The following is a 21,978-nucleotide window of genomic DNA, read 5'->3' as shown; positions in this document are numbered from 1 at the left end:
GCACAAGGGGCACGATAAAAGTCGAGGAGGTCGAGAAGGTCGGCTAACGAACTCCCTCTTGTGTTGTTCATAGTAGAGCCATGCTACTGACACGGAAGGGTACGTCAGGCGAGATGAGGGCCAGAAAGAATCAAGGCCACGTAGGACTTGTGCACGATAGCGGCCGAGAATGTCAACTGGCGAACATCATCTGGTGTAATTCGTGGTAGAATCACAGTCCACCATAAAAAGGACTTGGCGAGCAGTTGATCTTTGCCAACAAGGATAGTTCCCGATGCCTGGTCACCAAGGAAGGATTCATTGAGCCTGCAGCCCGGGTTGGCCCTGCCGCTACCTCTCTCTCCATCCCTGGCGCGCTCCAAGGGCCCAAGATCATCTGCATTGATCTATGGACGAGTTAGTCTCGCTAGATCCGCTCGGAATATCTGATCCACATACCGAAAAAAAAATGATGGTACTCCAAGCCGTCCACCTCAGGTAGTGAGGCCATGCCAGAATGCACTCCACCAAGTCGGCTACTGGGACGGTCCATGCTACCGAGTCCCTCCTCGTACCCTTCCGCGCTTCTTCGATGAATCTCTCCTGATTCAGTTCTGGGGCCTGAATGAAATCATACCAGACGAGGTGCGCGTGCAGGAGGCCCTCGTCGGTGAGCAAGTCATTTGGGAATTTCGGGGCGACCTTTCTCAACTCTTTGAGGATCTCCGGCGATGTGTCAAGGGCTTTCAGGCAGGGTATCCGAAGGCGGAAGCTGCAGATCTCGTCTGTCTTCGCGGGATCAAACTGTCACATACATCGTCTCCCCATCGTGGGTTCCGTGGCCCTGGTACTTGGTCGTGGAAGACCCTCTCGTCCATGTGGGTTGCTGCACATTTGGTTTCGGCATCTGTCCTGGTCCATTGAGCTGTGTTGAGGATCTCTGCATCTGGCATGCGTGTTGGGGCTTTGCGCATAGTCTAGGTTCCATGGTTGAAGATGTCACGCAAGACCAACGACCAAAGGGAAGGGGTCGGCCGCCAGAATTGGGCTCGTGGGCATTCCGATCTTCCGCAAAATTCATCTATATACGCTTCAGCGGTCAATAATGTTGATAGGGGAAGTCGGCAAAATAAACCTGTACCTTCGAGAAGGATTGGCTCCAGGTACTGCGAATGCTTCGACAGCTCCTGGTGGGGAAAGCAATTCAACAACGAATCTCTCGGGTAGCCGTCAATGTCGCTGAAGGGGTTGACAGAGCCTTATGTGTGACCATGAGGCTGGTCATGGGCTGCTTGTCGGAGTGAGGTACTGCCACGTGAAGACTCACTCTGCCGGCGTGAAAGCTTGCAATCTTCTTGGCCATCCCAGGGCTGGCTAGGATATTGTGCCGTAGAAGCTGCTACCTGTAGAGCAGCAATGCCCCTGCGAGAAGTGTTGCCTCACTTCTTTCTCTCTCGGATGTACTCGCAGCCAAGGCCAAATGCTGATAGCGATTAGTACATTTCTGTGAAGGCTGCTTTGCCTGTGGGAAGGCAAGGTGTCATACCTTTCCAATGGGCATAAGGGCGTCAATCATCTGATCAGCCCAGATGTCATGACACAGAATCTACAGCCAAATGGCCGTCAAACGATGTGTCGAAGCGGATCTGTTGGTCGGCAATGGATTGAATGTGACAATGGTAGTTGGTATGATTGGTCTCGGCAGTTGCCAGCCAGGAGCACAGCAGAATGCTACCAGGAATGTGGATTGTAGAACGCAGCGAGCCATCGACTCTTGGAACACACATGGTGTCTGCGAACATTCCGACCGGAGAGTATGGGTGTCAAGCACAAGACAGTTGTTATGCCTCAGGACAACAAGGTGAATGGACGTGATCCTTCAATAAAGAGGGTAGATGCGAGTCCTGAGATCCGAAGTGCTCGTCTTGTAGGTTAGCATATGAGCTTCTGCCACTTCTCCTACTGCTTCTACTTACTGCTTGCTACCTCCGCTGCTATATCTAGAGCCGCCATCGATCCCGTACGTAGAACGAGTGATGGTCAAGAGAAGTAAAGAGAAGACAGAAGTCTTGGAAGCCGAGTAATGAAGAGGATGAATCCTCAGAAGAGACAGATTGTGGAAAGAATCATCTCCCACGAATTTGTTGAGTGGTGTAGAGGGTGTGTAGATGGAATGAGACTCTGTAGCAAAGAGACTCCACTGCAAATGGCATCAACCGAGTTGTTGATTTGGAGAACCACGATGTCGGTAACGAAGAGAGGTTAGTTCCTGCAGCAAACAGAGTTGACAGCGACACACCTGAAAAGTGAAGTTGTGAAAAGAGCAGAGCGGCGGCAGTCTGAGCCACAAGAAGAAACAGGCTCTAGAGCAGAGGACGCGTATTATAGGCCGTAGAGACAGATGAGCAAAAAAGCGAAAGAGAGTGAAAAGACAAAGATGATGCGAATATGCTGATGTGGCTTAGGCGGCGTAAAGGTAGGAGGAGGGCGAGATTGTCCAACTGGCAACTCAACGCTCATGGAGAACAAGTTGATGTTGTGCTGTTCAAGAGGAGAAGAAGGGAATGCTAGGGAAGAAAAGAATAAACAAGAGAGAGATGAGATGAAAGAGGGGAAAAGAAAAGAGAGAGCAAGATTCGAAGCGAGATCAGGTGCTTGTGTCTGTGCACCCTCTTTCCCTCGCCTTCTAATCCTCCAGGCCACGCAATCATTATGACCAAAAGAGAAGCACCAGTTGGACTTTCTATCACAACGAGGCGGTCAGAATCCGTCTCTTGCTCTTTGTATGGCATCTACCCATTCAACAACGTCATCTCCGTGCTCACCTGCCTGCTCATTGCCCCTGATTGACAGCAGGAGTGAAGAATCTGAAGCGAGGCTGTACCAATCGAGACCGATCGATCGATACTACAGGGAAACTGGGCCAGCGGTGTGTTTCCAAAAGCGTACAAAGATCCGCGAACACTTTGTTGGGAGAGAAACTGCCAAAGCAGGTATGGTTGTTGGGATTCAAAAGCCGAGTCTCAAGTCTAATATGGGTAACTACCAGTGTCACGCAAACACCTGCCCAGACCAGTCGAGTCTACTCTAGTTCTCGCCGTACCCATACAATCCAGCTTCGATTCCCTTGATCTGCAAAGCCAAGAGTTTCGAGTAGTAGCGGCATAGCGCGAGATTTCCTCCATGTATCCAGAAGCCAGGATGTCCACTCTGCTGCCAGATGCTGCGAAGCTCTCCTCCAGCGCCAATGCCCCATACATCATTTACCTTGTCTGCAACAGCATCTCCAAGCATCACTCGAGTCTTGTCACGCATGTTGCCGTATCCTGTAGCCAGAATGATCTCGTCTGCTTCCAGTTCACTGCCATCTGCAAAACGCAAGCCATGAGGTAGCACCTCGGAAACCTCCTGTCCAGACTTCATTTTGATCTTGCCATCAATAATGAGCTGAGAAGCGCCAACGTCGATATAGTAGCCTCCTCCCCACTGAAAGTACTTGTAGAAAAGACCAGCACCGTCTGGCCCGGTGTCTACCTTGAATCCAACGCGTAGGAGCCCTTCGAGTATGTCACGATCATTCTCTGCCTGCCTCCTAGCAGTGGATATCTGATACGTCTTGAGAAGAGCCATCGAGGCACTATGGATCAACAGGTCTACATCTTCCACTGGCGGCCCATTTTCCGAGTAAGCGGCCAAAACGATGCCGGTAATGGATTCGGATTTAGTGACAAAGGTGCTTGAGCGCTGGACCATTGTCACGTCGTAGCCCTTTTCGACGAAATCCTGGGCAATATCATGGGCCGAATTGCATGACCCGACAACTACTGCCTTCTTGCCTTTGCTGTTCTCTCGGGCACCTGGAAACTCCGATGAATGGCAGATACGATCACCCTTGAAAGTATCCATCCCCTTAAACTGCGGCACGTACTTGAAGCCCGAATGGCCCGTCGCTTGAATGATGTGGCGTGGACGCAAGTTGTGAGTCTCTACCGAGCCGTCCTCTAGACGTCGGAGCAATTTGACATCCCAGCCCCCTTTGGTAGCATCCCAACTGGCTCCTCCAATGGACGTATTGTTCCACACGTTGAGCTCCAGCAGTGTTACATAGGCTTCGAAAAACTCTGCCAGCTTGTCTTTGGGCGTAAAGATGGGCCAATGGGGCGGGAATGGAAGATAGGGCATGTGGTCATACCAGACGGGATCGTGGAGAACCAATTGATGGTAGCGTTTCCTCCAGCTGTCTCCAACGCGGGCGCTTTCGTCAATAACCAGGGCTTCGACTCCCATCATTTTCAATCTGGCTGCTATCGTGAGTCCGGATTGTCCAGCACCTAGGTAGAGAATGTAAGTAAATGCTTTATTCGTAGTCAAGGTTGATTCGGGGGTGGGAGAATAATAAACAATGGGACAGAGCGGGGAGATTCCTCACCTATGATGACAACAGCTGGATTGGCATTCTTGTGCAACTTCTCTTGCTCTCTTCGTTGAGCCCAATTCTGCCGGCCTTGCTTTGCGCCGTGCTCGACTCCATGGGGCCGTCTTTCGTTGATCGTCTCCTTGTAATCTTTGAGCTCCTGGAGGGCTGTGTAGAGTGAATAGAACTTCCAGGTTCCATTGTCGTTGATAATTCTGCCCACACCTTTTCCTGATCCGATGACTGTATCAAAGTTGAAGAAGAAAGTAATCCCAATAACCTCGCCCTCGCCATCCAGAGGTCCAACCCTGGGAGCTCGTAGCGCAGAGCTTGTGTCCGGTGTAACGTTCTTTAAACGAAACCCATCTCTGGATTTGGAGCTTGTCTCTAGCAGGCTGAGAATCTCCTGGGGGCCCTGTGCTGTGCGAAACTCCCACGTCAGTGCCAAATGGTCTCTCCAGAAGCCTTGATCAACAAAGAGCTTCGAGACGGATGCGTAGTCTGCTTTTGCGAGCGATTCGTTCAATTGCGTTACCAAATCACCGGTGGTCTTGTTCGCATCTAGGTCTGAAGCTGGAGTCAACGCGGACTTGGGGAACACGGCTGGGGAGATGTTGATTGATCCGGGAGCAGAGCGTTCCCAGGTGGGAAGCTGTCCATGGAGTTGAGCAGAGCCCATGGCGAAGTTGGCAAGACTAGATGATAAGTAAAGAAAAGGTCAGTTCAATTGAAATCTGATGAAGCGAAAGAAAACTGATAACTTGATTCTGAGTACCCAACATGTACATGGCGATCCCATGAGGGGAAGTGTTTACTTATAGTGCCGAGGTCGGGAGTTTGCTCTACTCCGCATCGGGGTCTCACGTTATGACGCCAGCCACATTCAAGCGATGGCTGCACGGTGAAACATTGTTATCTAAGACAAATCAATCTCGGATCTACCCCCAAATTCTGCCACGTAATTGAGACAAGCAGCAGATTAGGCTATTCGTTGTACCGCAGACGACTAACTGGATTGGTTCTCCTTGAGCTGGGGGGGTTTGTTTGTTCTCGTAATTGATTGATTTCAAAGTCGTAGAGTTGCATTGGGGGCTGTTTTGAAGGCAGCGATATCTCATGTGATTAGTAGAGGGGCTGACTCTGAACATGCAAATGTGTAATATGCATTATGATTTCCCTTGTTACTCTACCGTGGCAACAAATAATACTTCAACCGAGCAGGGGATTGCAATGTTGATTGATGCATATTAGGGAAAATCCGGGGTATAATAATCATGGCTGATCGTGGCCGATCGGATCTGACTGTGCGGCATCTAGCTGACTTGCGCTATGCCCGGCAAGGTACCTGCCTAGCTTACTGCGGTGTATTAGTACCTGTTGTGTTAAATGGAGGAAGGGTATCGGCATTTGGCGATTACTATGCATATGATGAGTCGTAAAGGTTAATAAAATAAGCATGGCAACTATCGGGAATATATTTGATTTTAATTCCCAGCTCTGACTGATGATATTGATTTTGATACTATCACCTGAATCTGTCTTTCGAATAGAGCAACTTTTTAAGAGGTGCAGGGTTGGCCCATGCACGCGACGTGCCGTAGCGCATCTATACAGTGGAATTTTAGCTTCAGCAACGCTAAAGGCACAGCGCATCACAATGAAACATGTTCCTTAGTAAGTACCTAGTAGGTGCCAGGCACTACCACAAACCAAACAAATCATACACGAAAAAAAAAATCATACAGAGTGAGGAAATTATCGATAAAAAATGTATTCTGTTATAGAGGTTATATTTATTATCAAGAGGGTCATCAAAGCTGCAATAGCTAGGTCAGAGGAAGGCTACGCCCCAGTACTCTGTTATATATGTGCCTAAGGTATGAATTTTCATTTTCTTCCCAACTCCAACTTATTTATTTTCTTCCCAACTTCAACTTATGATACTTTTGCCTCAAACTACCCCTTTAGGCAGCTGCCAAAGTTAGCATTTCCTTTCAAGGTGCAGTCAAACAAAAGTGGTCTAAGGAAATTATCGATAATAAATGTACTCTGTTATAAGGTATGTGCCTATGATTTTTCATTTTCTTCCCAACTCCAGCTTATGATACTTTTGCCTCAAACTGCCCCTTTGGGCAGCTGCCAAAGTTAACATTTCTTTTCAGGTGCAGTCAAACCAAAGTGGTCCGTGCGCTTGCTTGACATGCCGTGCGCTAGGCCCTACCACACCCGCTGTAGCACCGCTAATCGAGCGCTGAAACCACTGTACAGTACAGCGCTCCTACCCCACAGCGAAGACTAAAAAGAAAAATCAACCAACGTCCCATGGAGGAATCTCTCCCATCACCCACTCACTCACTCTCAACAACCCACCCTCCGTTTGCATCCTACCCCTGAGAGTGAAAACCCCTAAGAAGATGCCGGCAGCTGAAGAATGGACCGTGGTCCGACCCAAATCTCGTCGTTCGAGACGAGGACAGGGATCCACTTCAACATCCAACCCCTTCCCCCAGCCTTCTCGGGCTGTCCCCCATCTTACCATGGAGGAAATCCAGAAAGACTTTGAAAACTTCAACGCTCAGTTCCAAACCTCTCCAGGTGCCGCTTCTCTCCGAGATACCATTACTGAATTCGTCTCTGATGCTTTAGCCGATGGCAACGACAAGCCCGTCACCCAGGCCATCAGCCTGGGCATTGGATCCTTTGATCCTACCGATGGGAGCTGGCAGCTCAAGAGAAGAGCTCATACGCAACTTGCCGCCATGCTGTTCATGGTTCGCTTGCTAGGTACTGTACCATCCCATCTCTTTCAGCTTCTTATTCAGAAATCCAAGATGAACCCTTGATCGCTTCTCTTTCCTCTAATACAATGCCCATCACTAACTTGGCCATGAAATAGAGGAGAAAACCAACAGCGGGCCCATCAAATGCATCTTCCAGGAGCCCATTTTCACCTCCGGTGACATTGGCTTTCTCACTGCAATGGGCCATGAAGTTGTCGCTTCGCCCGTTGCCAGCAACTCGGTCAACGCTGGAACCCTCTTCTACGGCCCCCATCTGTACAAAGAAATCTACGGCAAGGCACTCCAGGGAGAGCTACCATCAGTTTGGGTAGGCACTGACTGGGTTGTCTGGTCCAAGTAAGTTTCTTTTCTTCCCTCTTTCCCTCCTCTCTCTTCCCTTTCTTCCTTTTTTCCTTTCTCAAATCCAATGAAAAAGAAGTCTTCAATACCGCCTCCTAATGGTATGTATATATACATGATATTAATCATCCCTAGAACCTTTATTTCGCCGTCAAAAGAAGAAGAAGAGCACCTTCTCGCCATTAAGAAGATGCATGAGACGTATAAGCACGTCACCTTCCCAGAAGACGACAGAGACAACACAATCTTCTATGCAACCTCCCTGTACCTCAGATACCCAGAGAATCAGGCGGTTGCCTCCGTGGAAGAAGCGGCCGCTGCTGAGATGAACTACGTCGAGGCCAAAGACGAAATCAAAGAAGAGCCTTCTGAGACTAACAACGTCAAAGTCAAAGAAGAGCCTACCGGGATGAACTACGTCGAAATCAAAGATGAGCCTACTGAGACAAAGAACGTCAGAGCCAAGCAGAAGCCTATTAAGACGTACGGCCTCCAGGGCAACCAAAAGCCTACCTTTCCTGAGAGGTGCAATTTCAGAGCCAAACGAGAGCCTACTGCGAGGGATGACGTTAAAATCAAAGAAGAGCCTACTGAGCCGAACGACGTTAAAATCGAAGAAGAGTCTACAGAGGCAATTTACATTGTAATCAAAGATGAGCCTACGGAGACGGATAACTTCGGAGTCAAACGAGAGCCTTCTGGGACGAGCTACGCCGGAGTCAAACGAGAGCCCTCTGAGACGTACGAAGTCTACATCAAAGAAGAGCCTGTTGAATGGCACGAAGTCTACATCAAACAAGAGCCTCTTGACTGATGATTCTTCCAATCACTAAGCTCTCACGAGTCACGACATCTCTCTCAGCGATTTTGGTACTTTCAGCGGCCCCAAGCAGGGCGCACGTTCACATTTCCTTTTCTCAGCACTCTCGCCTATGTATCTTTATATACAAGCCCCCTTGTGATGATCGTCATGATCAAACCCCCCTAAGCATTATTAGATACCCTTTCCTTCCCCTAATGTTCGTCGCAAATATATGACATCTTCAAAATGCACATCTTCGACGAGTTCGGAGCGTTTTTAGCTGAGAAAGACAAAGAGAGGTAGAAATCGTACTACTACAAATTGACAAAGTAAACGTCTTATTCCATGCCTGCCTGCTTCGCAAGTGAAATGATACATGCCCGCCCTTGGGGAAAAGAAGAGAAAAAAAAAGATGGAAAAACAAAGTTGCCATCGCATGCTGCCCTAAAACGCCCAAATGTCGATTTTCGAAGTCGAAGTGATGTGTACTAACATGCCGTCTCAGAGAGAGGAAATAAAAAGAAGTAGAGCAAACGTAAATGACATGGTGCCGTCCATATGTTGTCCCATCCCGGGATTATCCTCCAAACGTACATAGTATGGGGAAGAAACATGGAAAGAAAAGACTGGCAAATTAAAAACGTGAAGAAAATAGAACAACAATGAACATAGAACAAGACTCGAAGTCTAGCAAATAAAGAGGGTGCATACCAGCACACAAAGAATCGTCATTTCCGTCATGCCTCATCAGCTGTAAAAAAGACTTTTGTTCAAAGAAAAACAGGGCGAAATCTCAAGACACTTGTTTATCGAGAGAAAGAAAAAAAGAAACAGCCCCTTGTCTTCTTTAAACAGTCTTGCCGCCGCAGTCGGGAATCTTGACTCCGTCTTTGAGCTTTCGGTTGGCGTCCATCAGCCCCCATTTGTCCTCCCACTCCTGGCCCGGAGTGTTGTAAATGACCTTCCACGGCTCGTCAAAGGCCTCAAACCAAAAGTAGTTTGTGCCGTTCTCGAGCGCCTGGCACACCCAGTCGCTCATGAAGGTGTTGAGCTCGTCGATGCCCGCCACGGCTGGAGCATCGCAAGTCGAGGGACCTCCACAGTATTTGCCTCCTCCCGTAGGCCAACCCGTCTCAGAAATAACATTCTTGGACTTGTCCGACTTCCAGAATGGGCCGTCGTGTTCATCCCAGAAGTTCCAAGTCCAGGCAGCAGCGTCAGTCGCCTGCGTTCCACTAAAAAACGGGTGGACGTTGGCCATGATATAGTCGCTATCAGCGGCAAGAGCTTGAGTCCAGTCATCTCCCAAGTCGGAAGTAGCGACAGGGAGATTCAGGTTCTTCTTGGTGAGATTAGTGCGCACGTCGTCGAGGAGCTCGCCAAGAGTAGTGACAGTAAACTGCTGGCGAAAGAGCACTTCGTTGGCAACAATAATACCCTCAAAGGGGTCATCGCCGTACTTGTCGAGAATGTTCCACATCTCCTTGAGTTGGCGAGCGTTGGTCGTGGCGTTGTTGTCCTGCCAGACGCCCAGCCACACCTTGATGTCGCTGGTCATCTCCAGCTGGGAGATGGAGTGGAGGACCATCTGAGTCTGGTTGCAGTCAGTGCCGTAGAGACGGATCTTGTTGGTCAACTGGCTGAGCACGGCCACGTCACGAGTGATGTTGTTCTGCGACGGAGGGTTGGTCAGACAGTCGGGATACTGGGTGTTGAGGGGCGTGTAATCAACTCCGGGGAAGACCTTGTGCAGGTCGGGGTTGTTGAGCAAGTCCTTGATCTCCTGGCTGTTGATGTTAAGATCACCACTGTCGTCATCAGAGTCGCTGCCACTGCCACCACTTCCACTTCCGCTGCCACCCTTGGAGCTGCCGCTGCCGCTGCCGCTGCTTGATTTGCTGCCGTGTTTGCCGACTTGAGTTCCGACGACGCCGCCAACGACGGCACCGATGACGATGAGGACGAGGATGATGATGATGGCCCAGCGCCATCGTTTGGTCTTGGTCGCTTGCTGTGCCATCCAGGCCGACTTCTCCTCGGTGCTACCGTTGTCGAAGAGCATGCCTCCGCCTTCGTCCCCTCCACCATTACCTCCTGCTGCTGCTTGAGCTATACATACCAAGCTGTCAGCGGATATTCATCCCATGTATATCAAAGCACAGTCATCAATAGTCACAACAGCTAGATAAAGGAAGAAGGAGGAGGAACAGGAACCACGTTTGATGTTAAGAAACTCACCATTACGGCCCAAGGCGCTCTTGATGGCACCAGCCCCCAAGATTCCTCCAGCTGCAACAGTCGCAACGGCAGCTCCCTTTGCTGCTCGATCCGAGTTGGAGGCACTCAGGATGGAATTGCGTGCGCTACGTCGCGAATAATCCAATCCATCGTCACCGTCGTCCACAATCTCATTAGGATTGAACATGCCCAGCATCGGATTGCTATTCCGCGGGTTGGGAGGATACATCGCCGGATAGTGGTCGTCGGCATACGGGTCGCGCGTGCTGCGGGAGGGTGATCGCGAGCTGTGAGCAGCAGTCGGCATGCCCAGGGGGTTAAAGGTCGTTCGCGAGCCTCGATCATCTTGAGGATAGTCGTAGCCGTCGGGATATCGAGCGTGGGATGGCGGCGGTGGCAGTCCGCCATGGGCCGCTTGCATGCCGCTCTCTCGTGCGTTTCGCTCTGCTACTCCATAGGCAATGCCAGCCATTCCTCCAGAGGCCATGTCGCTGAAGTTGTCAGCGCCGGGGGTCACATTGTTTTGGGAATATCCTCGGGAGTTGGAGTTTGTCATGTTCTGTTGCGCATACCCGTCATTGCGTGCTCCGCCGGCAAAGTAGCCGTTGTCGCCCTGGCGATGCTGAGGCGGGGGAGGAGCCTGGCCATCGTAGTCGTACTCGTAGCCTTCATGTTGGTCGTAGCCGTAGTTCTGGCCCTGATGCTGGTGAGAGGGCACTGGAGGAGGTTGATGCTGGTCATGATATATCTCGGGCGGCGAGTAGCCGCGACTATCGGGGGAAACTCCTCGATGCGACTGGCCGTAGCCATCGAGAGGTTCGCTCTCGGGAGAGTCGCCGTGTTCACCGTAGCGCTGCATGACGGCTTCGATCTGAGGCTACACAGAGTCAGTGGATTCGTGATTCTGGGTCGCGACTTTTGGCGGCCAAGAGGCAATTGCACGTTGAACCACTTCTGCGTCGCAATCGATCAAGGCCAATTGGGTTGGATCTACCTAGGGGGGAAGAGCTTTTGTTTATTGGAAAAAACGAACTTACTGGCGGGCCAACGCTATGCCGATCAAATGTGGATGAATCAATGGAAACGCAGCAGCTAGTCGACAGGGATTCGCATTCGCAAAGAGAAGCAGCGCAAGATCTCAAAAGCGCATGCGGGTAAGCACAGGCCGCGAACTGCAGTCTGCAAGATGTAGAAAGAAGAGAAGGAGAAAAAGAGGGCCGTGGGGGGACGAAATAAATGATAGATATCTAGATGATGGAGATGGGACCCAGTAAGCCGGTCTGGGGACCGTGTGAGCGATCGTGGGACTCTGAAAAAGCGAATGACTCTCTTCCTCTTGTGCTTTGCCTCCTTTATGAGCTGTTGATTAGGAGCTCGTATCGTTAGTCTAGAAAACGAGAGAGAGACTTTTTGGCTTGGAGATGAAACACGAGAAAACGCAAAGACGAACCAGGAGGGGGGGAGAGAACAAAGCACCAGACAGACCAGAGCAGCTGTCAACGCCCGCTCTCTCGTTTCTACCTCTTCAAAGGGCCTCTTCAAGCTGCAAAGAGGGGGGAAGATGAACAAGAGAGAGAGAGAGAGAGAGAGAGAAGCTTCGTCAGCTCACGATGCGTTTGCAAATCGAAATCGGGATCACGGCAAACCGCGTTATGCACCGGGCTAAAGCACATCACCCCAAACTACATTAGCCTCCCTCGTAATATCCGCGTGGCTTCAGCACCAAATCCGCTGTAGCTGAGCGCCGCTGCCACCCAAGAATAACCAGCAAATGGCACTATGGCGGCGGCTGAGGCCCTTTTGCCCCCCCTCCTGGCTGCCACTAACACCCAATGGCGCAGGTCGCCCGCCTGAGCTGCTAACTGAGAGTGGCTATAGCGTCAGTTGGAGAGGCAGAAACAACGAGACTCTGATTGTGGCGGCCAGGGGGTGGGAAATTGGGGAGTTTTGGTGGACGAGACGCTGCTTTTCGACTGCGCTACTCCCGGGCTGTCTCTGTTTCTCTCCGGCAATTTTTGACTATGAATTGATGCACACACGATGAATTCCAGCCTCTACATACTACGGCAAGACTCTTTTCGAGGCCCCTCAGTTGAGAGTTGAGGCGCGAAAATCAAAGCCGGATGCTGCCAATATTGGTACTGTCTGGGTCCCCTCGGTGGGTCGGGCCAGCATCCCCCATCTCATCTCCCCAGATTTTTTTTTTCTCGTATGTCTCATCTCAGCATTCGTATTTTGTATTTTGCCAGGCATAATCACCAACAGAGCTTGGAGCTGCGATATTGCAATACGGTTGTGATGGAAAGCATAGGCACGGCACTATCGGCAGTCGTCGAGCAAAGAGATGAAGCTTCCGGCGATGCCCGCAGCCCAAAGTATATTGCTATTACTACTTGTTCATACGAGGAATCAGTCAGCACTTTGTATAATTGGGCGGCACTAAATATAAATTTCTGGATCACAGTCTCTGTCCGCTGCGCCCATTGTTTGACCCTCTGTCTGGCCCGTTGATCTTTGAGGCTCCGTGACCCCTCACGCGATAATAGGCTGTGAGAGATGCAATCAACAAAACTCGTCACCGCCGGCTGAAGCGGCTTTTTACGAGGTTCAAGCCTGTGATTCGATAGTCGCTGGCAGCGTGTCAAAATAAAGGGCATCTCTCGGCTGGTTCAGGGATCCCTCGGGGGCACCACGGCAGCATTTACCATAAAGCCATGGCGATTTGTCAGGGTTTTGGTTTTTTCCTCTCTCTCTACTACCACTCCTGCGTTTGACATGCAGATGCTCTCTTTTGTGACGTGGTCCTTTTATGGTATTTGTATTCGTGCCAAAACATCTCCTCTGAGAATGTAGGATCAAACTGGAGCACCGACGAGCGAGTGGCTCCTTTAGTCATGGCAACCAGATCAACAAAGACGATCGTCACAAACCATGCGATAAAAGTCCAAAGACAGCCCTGCGCCCACGTCTCTATGCCACATTCAACCAGGCTAGGCCCAAAGGGCGAGACGGCAGCCGACGTAAATTGATGGCCCTGAATCATCAGACAAAACAGAACCGCCGCGATGCGTAAGATTTTATCCACCAAAGGTGATTAGCGCTGCCGCGTAACTCCACCATTTGACTGTGTTCCCAAAATACTCTGTGCCTTGCCCACTCTGCCATCATCAGGTCGGCAGTGCCTGCAATCAAGCAAAAAAGTCAAGCATTGTTACCCACTGGCTAGCTTCCTCGGTATCAAACTAGTAACTCCAGTCCTCTGCAGGGTTGTGGGAATCTGGCTACCGAGCGGCGCCTTGTCTGAGACTTGTTGCAACGGTGAAGAAAACGGATTCGATGGAGAAAAAAGGCGGGCTCAAGAATGGCCCTCGGCGTCGTCCGTTGGTTGTTAGCGGCTGCATTGGCGTACAAGCATGAGCACAAGAGATGAAATTCCTTGGCAACCTGCACGTTACATGTGCATACAGAACGCATCGTTGCCTCGCCGCTTTATTGCCTCGTACCTGCAAAGACGGCGGATCAACAAGCCCCTCTTGACCGGGCCAGCACATGCTCCGAACGAAGCACCGAGTCGAGTCCAGAGTTGCGCCGCTGCATGTCTGTGACGAACAACGACGCACCCCTGTCTCTGTCTCAAGCCAAACATGTGGTTTTCCTGTGCCTTGCAAAGTATGAACCCTAGCAAATAATAGTATCGTAAACACGACTCAGTCCCTAGACCGTTAGTTGGCCGAGCTGCGATTCTGGGGCGAAGCGGCATGTGGGCAGGCTCGGCTGTAGTGGTCCATAGGCTCGGGAACAATGGCATGTGTCAACCGATGCCGCAATGGTGTCCTGTCAAATCTCGTCGACTCGATTCGTCTTCGGCTGCATGCGTCGCCCATCACACCTACGGCGTAGTCCGTGATGGTCCCTTGTGCAGAGTGATATCGGCCTGCAAAAACCCATGATTAGCTCCTGTGCCAATGCCAACTACCCATGCCGACATTCATGCCAAACAAAGCCTGAACTGGTACGAGCACTCGCCTGTGTGTATAAGGTATAACTAATCCAAAGGGCGTAATTCTTGCCGATGCACCCCCCATGAAAGTCCCACTTCCCGCTCACCAAGCCGAGAGACTTGGACGACTACCTGGATAACGGTACTTGCGAAGAGCGCGATTTAACGTAGGTCCTTGCTGTAAATCAGGCAGTTGGTTCTTACTTATTCATGACAAATGCCGTCCAAAATTTATCAAGAAATAACTTCATCGTCTCAGTCCCAGGCGTACTTTGGCATCGGGTGATCTTAGCGAGGTGCATCTGGCCCAGAAAAGGGCAATCGCACGCAATAGAGGCATATCAGAAAGCGAATCGGAATCTTTTCTCTAACCCTGCCCTTGTCATCAGCAAATGTAGCCATCGCTCAAGTTTCCGCAATGGATTGAGAAAGAGCTTTGGTAAAGACGAACACAAACGCAGGCAAAGGTTAACCAACCAATGAATAAGAGTGAAAGCCCCAGCCTTGTCCAGTTCGCCGCCTCGGCCAGAACAGTTACCGAGGGTTCGGTATCCGATTTTGGACGGCGGTCAGCTCATACACGGCACTTGCAGCAGTTGTGAAAACGTCTCCGCCGGACTCAAAGCTTATGTTGGATTCTGGATCGATTTCGCGATAGGAAGGCGGCAGCGATACCAATCGCAGCAGTGGATCGAGGGTACCATTATGAGGCTCGGCAGGGCTAGCAGTATCCACATCATTTGCAGAATTCGTGGCCGTTGTCTCCCCAGTTCTGTGCCTGTATAGGCATCGGAGCATGTGAACCTCGCTAGGATGAGCTGTAGCAAGCGAGGGGAGAGGGGGCAAGGAGAACAGATGCAGAGTAGTTCTTTAAGCATGGGCAAGGGTCTATCGTTGTAGAAGCCCAAAATTCCAGGGGCATGATTTCATTTTCGTCTTGCTTCTGCCTCTCTCGGTTCGTCATCGTAACTCATACGGTCGAGAAACCAGGACTGGGGATCAACGTTGCTTTTCGTCTTTCGTCTTTTCTTGGGTTCCATCGGTGTCTAGAAGGAGCAATATGCTATCGTTAGCCCATCTCACAGCCCGGTACTTCGTAGTGCCATTGGGATCATACAACGTGGCCGGAGCCGCCGACGGGAATCAACCCTTTGGTATCTCTTCTTGTGGATAGGCCTCTGAGCTTATTATGCACACGATGTAACCAAAACTCAACTTGTCAAAGCAGATGCCGCAGTTGCTTGGGTTTTTCGTAGCTCCATTCGGCAATTGACTTCCCCTGAGTTCGGCTTTTGCTCAGATCCGTATCAAGCTCCGAGTATCGTGGCAAACTGTAGATGCTAAGAGGGGAACGGCTTCTTTTTACCCTGTTTTTTAGAGCCTCGGTTATGAAATCCGTTCGCCCGGTTCGTTGGTTCCATTTTCTGTATTCGTGATTCGAGGTGGAGTTTCTTGGGGTTCTCTGCAAAGTGAATTTTTTCTGCAATATTCGGACGGAAGCTAAAGGATCGTATCAACTAGGCTCACAATCGAGGCTAGCCGTTTAACTTACCGGGCTCAGATACATTAATAGCAGTGTCAAGGAGAGAAAACGTATACGTGTTTAGCATTCCAGCCTTATCTTTGGTAGCCACGTGAGCGTTTGAAACAAAGTCGGCAGTATCAAGCAAGGCACGTGCAAAATACTCCCGGGAAAGCCTTCAGAGGCAAAGCGGTGAACCCCTTTGGTAGCCTCGCCTAAGATAGTCTCGGTAACTCTACAGCCTTTCCGAGACATTCCTAGGGATGTTTCTAAAATCTAATTATACTATCCTCAGCAACTGCAGTGCCATTTTTTAATGGGAGAATCTGCAACAGGAATGCTAACGCCGACTAGCTTGGGCGGATTTAGACAGTCCTCGGCTGAATTAACGGCGTGGCTGAGCCGCTTCAACGTCCGCTTAGGATTCAGCCCGTGAAGGGAAGTTGGTTGGAGAAATAGTAGATAGCAGCAGAGACATGGCCTGTCATTTTATCTGGCATGGGGAAGAGGCGTTCCACTAAGTAAATCGATTATGTACACGACTTGTCAGATAGTGGGCGGCGGCTGGACGGCGCCATTTCAGGTTTTGACGTGGCGCTAATTCTTTTCTTCTTACGTGGAGATTCTTGTCGAGGCAGGGGTGGTGAGGGTACGACAAGGCAATCCCGTGTTGCTGGTATAGTTCCCTTCCTACTTGAGAAATTGCAACTTATTCTGTACGTAACTAGGCGCCTCTGAAGAGCGGAAATAGGTTGTTCAAAAATGTTTCCATCTTGTCTGTTCGGCCTGAACACCTACCCGGCAGCTGGGGAACAAAAGAACAAGAAGGCTGTATCTCGTGGCTTTTTTTCTTGTGTCCGATTAGGGTTATTGGTGCCTGAATGGCCAAGAAAATCGGCTTACAAGCGGGAGGAGGCGTTAATCTTATGTACCTTTATGCCGAATCGGCGCCTTTCGAGAGGATCTGCTGGCGGCTGTGGGAATGGGAAGCGACAAAAGCTCCGGTCAACGCCATCTCTCTCTTGCGGCCTCTACCTCACAAGAAACAATGGACAATTATTCGGCGGCTAAGTAACCAAATATGGTGCAAGGCTGAATGTGATCAACGCAACATGTGCAAGAGAATCCAAAACTGGAGTAAGTGCCGCTCCTCCACTTCTGCCACGATCAAGGCCAAGGCAATCTTCAACGCCTGCTCCATCCTGCCCCAGTTTAAATAGCATCTCCATCGTGGGACTAACGACGGCTATTAGTACGAGTACAGATAAGTACAGACAACAAAACATCCCCCAGCTCAAACACCCCTGCCAGGCTCCGGTCTCTGCTTCCGACTCAACATCCTTGCCTCAAGCGTGGGATAGCGGCATGCCATCTTGCTTTAAACTGTCCCCCCTAGCCTCTCAATTTGCCTACGGCTAGACTATTTCGTTTTGCCTTTTGTTTCTTGCCTTTCTTGTTTTTTCCCGCCCCATGTCGACTTGCTCCTGTCCAAGTTGATCATCCGAGACGAGTCCAAACGTTACATCTACCTTATCCAGATCCAATCCTGGCTGCTGTGGACTCATTGGACCACTTGGGTTCTCTGTCAGATTTGCCTGGCTGCGCTATATTCCGATCCTATTCCTATTCTTTAAACGCCACTTCCCGAGCCGGCACTTCTGAAGTGCCCGAAAATTCCTTCTCGTGTTGCTAAGCACAGACAGATCCTGAGCTAATATCCAGCAACGGCCTTGTTTCTGTCTCTTCTTCTGCCGCGTTTTGCTCCTTTCGCAATCATCGCCGTTTCACACCAGCCTGGGAGGGAGGGAAAGAAAAAGGAGGATGAAATGAATGTATAAAATCAAAGAGTTTAGGGCGATCGAGACAACCGTTGCGTTTAGCCGTCTTTTTCTGGACTACCTACCTTGACACGACCTGTCAAAAACGACACAGCGCCGCCCCATCTCCATAACCGCTGACCAACCTCCGGAGCAACACAAGGATTCAACAACATTCACGAAAGCCCCGCTGATGCACGATTTCTCCACGAAACCTTCAGGCACAAACATCGCCGCGACAAGATGGAGATACAATTCACTCTGCCAATCAACCCCGGCAAAAGCAATCGTTCTGCCGAGTGAGTCACGAGTTATCTCTTGCTTCTGATGGGGGCAAATCCACTGGTTGGGGTTGTCCTCTTGCGTGCCCTCTTGATACCTTGTCTTTCTCTAGAACCCATCTCTTGTATACGCATATACCTTGTTACTGACGAAGAAAACCTCTGGAGAAATAGTCGCTCAACTCCATCTCAGGCAGATTCCGCGTCAAGCGGCCAAGGTGGCATCCATCGCTTTGCCCTAGATTCAAGAGCAAGACACACTCGACGCAGTTCGACTCGTGCACGTACTGGCTGCACGACTTGTAAGTAGAAGCATACTGGCCCCTTTACTTTGGTTTCTTTCGATATGTCGCTAATCAGGCGCTGTACCGACGAGTAGGCAAGTAAGTTGCACCAAAGGCTCCGTTACTACAAGCATCTCAATCAGACTTTTTGCCCCCTTTGTCATCACTCTGTGCTTCTGTACCTTGGTTGCCTGAGCTGACTCCCTTCTTCTTCTAGAAAACGCCATGTTAAATGCGACGAGACTCGACCAGCATGCCTCAACTGCATGAAGTGGCGCGGCTACTGTGACTCCTATGCAGATAACTCCTCCTCTTCTTCCTCTTCCTCCTCCCAACTTCAAGCTCGTGCCCAGTCGTCCAAAGGCAAACTCATCCATTCCAAAAAGGCACCTCTACTCATCATCGAACCCTCCGTCAACACTATTCGCTTCGCCAATAGCGACCAGCACGATTATTTTGTCGAATGGTCCCACCTATCGGTTACCTTCCTGGGCGGATTCATCGACCAGACTCGTCTTTGGACTGCCACGATGCCCCAAGTCACTCTGGAAGAAAACACTTTGCGGTACGGAGCCATGGCTGTGGGCGCCTTGCGAAAGGCATACCAAGTCCAAGGCTCAGAGCTGGGACTCGACAACAATAATCGACACTACCTGAACGCCATTGTCTACTACTGCGAAGCCCTCCGAATGCAGTCGGAGATGAAGCCTACAAGGGAGGGCCTGAGAACTGCTCTGCTTTCCTCTCTCCTATTCATCTGCTTCGAAACTCAGCGAGGAAATGTCCCAGCCGCCCTGAAACACATTACCCACGGCTTTACGATGCTTAATGAGCTTGCTAATTGTACTGACAAAGCACCTGATCTTGTTAGCATCGCTCCTGCGCCACCAGCCCTGGTCCAAGATATTCTAGACTGCTACAAACCCCTAGAGCTGCAGTCGCGATCCTTTATGGGGTCCTATAGGAAGTTCTTCTTCCCACCAAAACCCCCCCAACAATCTTCATCACCGTCGCCGTCAGATCCCTCATCTTCGCCATCTGCCTCTACGTCATCGCTGCCACCGCAGAATCCGCAACAACAAAACCAAAAGAGACTTGAATATTCAAACACAGCCCAACCAGCAGGCCACAGCCCCTCAAATCAGCCTCAAACTCCCCCTATGTCGTCGCCTTCGCCTCATAGCCCCCAGGCCCATACGACAGGCCTACCGAGCCCTCAAAGTCAGAGCGATCCTTCTTCTCCGCAGCCGCCTCCTGCTCCTCGACGACCGCCAGGAATAATCCCGTTTACGAAGCACTCTCCATATTTTCGACCAAAGCTGACCCGAATTGTCTCCTTGGACGATATGCCGCGTACCTTTACCTCGTGGGATGAAATGCGTGACTATTGGGGGCTTGTCCAGAGGCAAATGGTTCGCCATGTCCCTATGCTAACCAGAGTGACATCGGAGCTTGCTCTTCACAAGACAACCGACCCTGCCGAGTTGGAGAGGAAGTTCGGAAGCCTCAAGACGAACGTAACGCTGTCGAAATTCATTGCAGAGTCCCGATACTGGCTTCAGCGCTGGACCGAGGCATACCAGCCCATGTATCAGTCCGTACTTCGCAATGCTGCAAACGATCGGCAGCTTTACCTACAGGCCATGAGCATTCGAATCGAGTATCTAATTCTTTATATTTATACCACCGTCCCTCGGTACTCCAGCCTTATAACCGTCAAGGGCTTAACACCACAATACCGCGAAATTACGACCCTCGCCGAGGAACTGCTACAAGCTCGACCTAACTGCGGTTTTGCTATGGACGCAGGATGGACATGGCCCCTATTCGTCGTCGCCTTTGGCTGCCGAGATCGCTCCGTCAGGGAAGAGGCAATTCGAATCCTTGGCCAATACCCCATTCGCAACGCCCTGCGCGACAGCAGAGTCTTTAGGGCTATTGCCATCAAGAACAACGAGACCGAAATCACAAATGGCATAGATGGCGACGAGAATGAGCAATGGATGCGTCTCAGGAGGCGCGAGCTGGTCTTTGAAGATTTTGGCTCCTCCATCATCTTCCGGTTTGTGCAAAAGGATCCTGTGACAGGGAAATGGGAGCTGGTGGAAGAGGCGAGCGACTTTTTGGTCGGGCCTGATGGTCGCCTTCCATGGAGGAGACAACCAATCTCTGAATCAGAGTCAATTCTTTCTGGCGTATGTTGATAACAAACACAAATACAAATATTTCTTACTCCTTTCTCTCTCTCTCAGACTGCATACTCGATATGCTGTTGCTAAGCATTGCTAGGTAGTCTGGCTTCCGTTTCGAACTCGCTTTCTTGAGGTATTGTCCCGATTGGGAGGCACAATTGGCTTTCCAGAGGCACTTGGGGACGTGATTGAGGCAAAGATTTGGGTATTGCAATTATCTTTTCAATTTTATTTTGGGTTGTTTAATCTACCTTTTCTCCCACACTGGGGAGTGTTACAGCTACTACCAGCTACCAGGAATGTTCCAGAGGCCAAATGTAATGCACACAGAACCTGTATTATTGACTGTAGACTTGTTGGATTTTGCATCACGGAGTTGCGCCTGGTGTTTTGATTTTTGTCGCTGCGCTGGATAATATAGACTAAAACTTGTAGAGTTCACAGCATCTACAAGCGTAATTGGTTTAGTGGTAAAATTCTCCGTTGCCATCCGCAACGTCGGGGAGCCCTGGGTTCGATTCCCAGATTACGCATTGGAATTTCTTTTTTAGAAAAGCACAACCAGGAGTTTTTTTTTCTTCTTTTCTTTTTTTGGCACTTTTTGGTCAATAAGTGAGGAGACTTGCCTGTTTTACAGGGCTACTCAATTGCATCTGCGATTGAGTGGGTGAGTGTTGTCGCGGGGTGCACTTTCCAGATATCCAGTCCAAGTTCCGAAAGGTCGATACATTAGGCCATGATGAATTGAAGACGATATGCGCTGCAATTGGTAGTTTGTTAGAAATATACTGCTGCAAAACTATCTATAGCAATGAAATTTACTATGCTGGCATCACTACAGCAAATGAGTCTCTTGTGGACGGCTATGGAGTAGCCTTAGGGAATAGTGTGACCATCCCCTTGATGATATTAGTGCCCATAATATAATTAACACGAGATACATCCTAGCTTGAATTTTAGCTTCTTAAGAAGCACTCGGACCTATACGACGTGAAACAATGCGATAGGGAGATGGTTTACTTTTACCTGAAGTTGCAATTGAGAGAATACGTCATCTCGGAGGTCAGACAACAGTTGCGTGAGTACAGCAAGGCCTGCAAGAGGCTGGAAATCAATCCTTAGATCAACGACGTGGAAATTATCAAGTTCGAGGGCATTGAGATCGTAGGCTGCACAATGACAACGCTGGCCAAGTACCGTGGCCTGATTTCTGCCCTGATGCCTACCATTATGCTGATCGAGGAGGCTGCTGAAACACGAGAGGGCAACATTGTCGCCGTAATATTCCCTTTCTAGAGGCAGTTGGCCC

General features: G+C 50.1%; 5 protein-coding genes across 5 annotated transcripts; 2 read left to right on the top strand and 3 right to left on the bottom strand.

Annotated features, from left to right (window-relative positions):
* Window positions 1-104: 104 nt before the first annotated feature.
* T069G_01935 (uncharacterized protein) lies at window positions 105-967 on the bottom strand (the record flags this gene model as incomplete). The annotated part of the gene is made up of 3 exons (XM_056169145.1): window positions 105-386; window positions 439-751; window positions 795-967. 3 exons carry the CDS (start codon window positions 965-967, stop codon window positions 105-107), a joined length of 768 nt encoding a protein of 255 aa, XP_056034461.1.
* Window positions 968-3,066: 2,099 nt separating this feature from the next.
* On the bottom strand, window positions 3,067-5,072 carry T069G_01934 (pyridine nucleotide-disulfide oxidoreductase domain-containing protein; the record flags this gene model as incomplete). Its single annotated transcript, XM_056169144.1, has 3 exons — window positions 3,067-4,310; window positions 4,409-4,874; window positions 4,929-5,072. The coding sequence occupies 3 exons, from the start codon at window positions 5,070-5,072 to the stop codon at window positions 3,067-3,069; spliced, it is 1,854 nt and encodes a 617-aa protein (XP_056034460.1).
* Window positions 5,073-6,930: 1,858 nt separating this feature from the next.
* On the top strand, window positions 6,931-8,347 carry T069G_01933 (SRR1 domain-containing protein; the record flags this gene model as incomplete). Its single annotated transcript, XM_056169143.1, has 3 exons — window positions 6,931-7,177; window positions 7,290-7,530; window positions 7,669-8,347. 3 exons carry the CDS (start codon window positions 6,931-6,933, stop codon window positions 8,345-8,347), a joined length of 1,167 nt encoding a protein of 388 aa, XP_056034459.1.
* An 835-nt stretch (window positions 8,348-9,182) lies between these two features.
* Window positions 9,183-11,432, bottom strand: T069G_01932 (glycosyl hydrolases family 17 domain-containing protein; the record flags this gene model as incomplete). The annotated part of the gene is made up of 3 exons (XM_056169142.1): window positions 9,183-10,444; window positions 10,574-11,064; window positions 11,146-11,432. 3 exons carry the CDS (start codon window positions 11,430-11,432, stop codon window positions 9,183-9,185), a joined length of 2,040 nt encoding a protein of 679 aa, XP_056034458.1.
* A 6,723-nt stretch (window positions 11,433-18,155) lies between these two features.
* Window positions 18,156-20,681, top strand: T069G_01931 (fungal zn(2)-Cys(6) binuclear cluster domain-containing protein; the record flags this gene model as incomplete). Its single annotated transcript, XM_056169141.1, has 2 exons — window positions 18,156-18,211; window positions 18,695-20,681. 2 exons carry the CDS (start codon window positions 18,156-18,158, stop codon window positions 20,679-20,681), a joined length of 2,043 nt encoding a protein of 680 aa, XP_056034457.1.
* Window positions 20,682-21,978: the final 1,297 nt, after the last annotated feature.

Source organism: Trichoderma breve, chromosome 1 (assembly GCF_028502605.1).
Source record: "Trichoderma breve strain T069 chromosome 1, whole genome shotgun sequence".
In the NCBI taxonomy this organism is placed as follows: domain Eukaryota; kingdom Fungi; phylum Ascomycota; class Sordariomycetes; order Hypocreales; family Hypocreaceae; genus Trichoderma; species Trichoderma breve.
The sequence above is the reverse complement of the archived record's forward strand: the minus strand, read 5'-3'. Positions and strand labels throughout refer to the sequence as shown.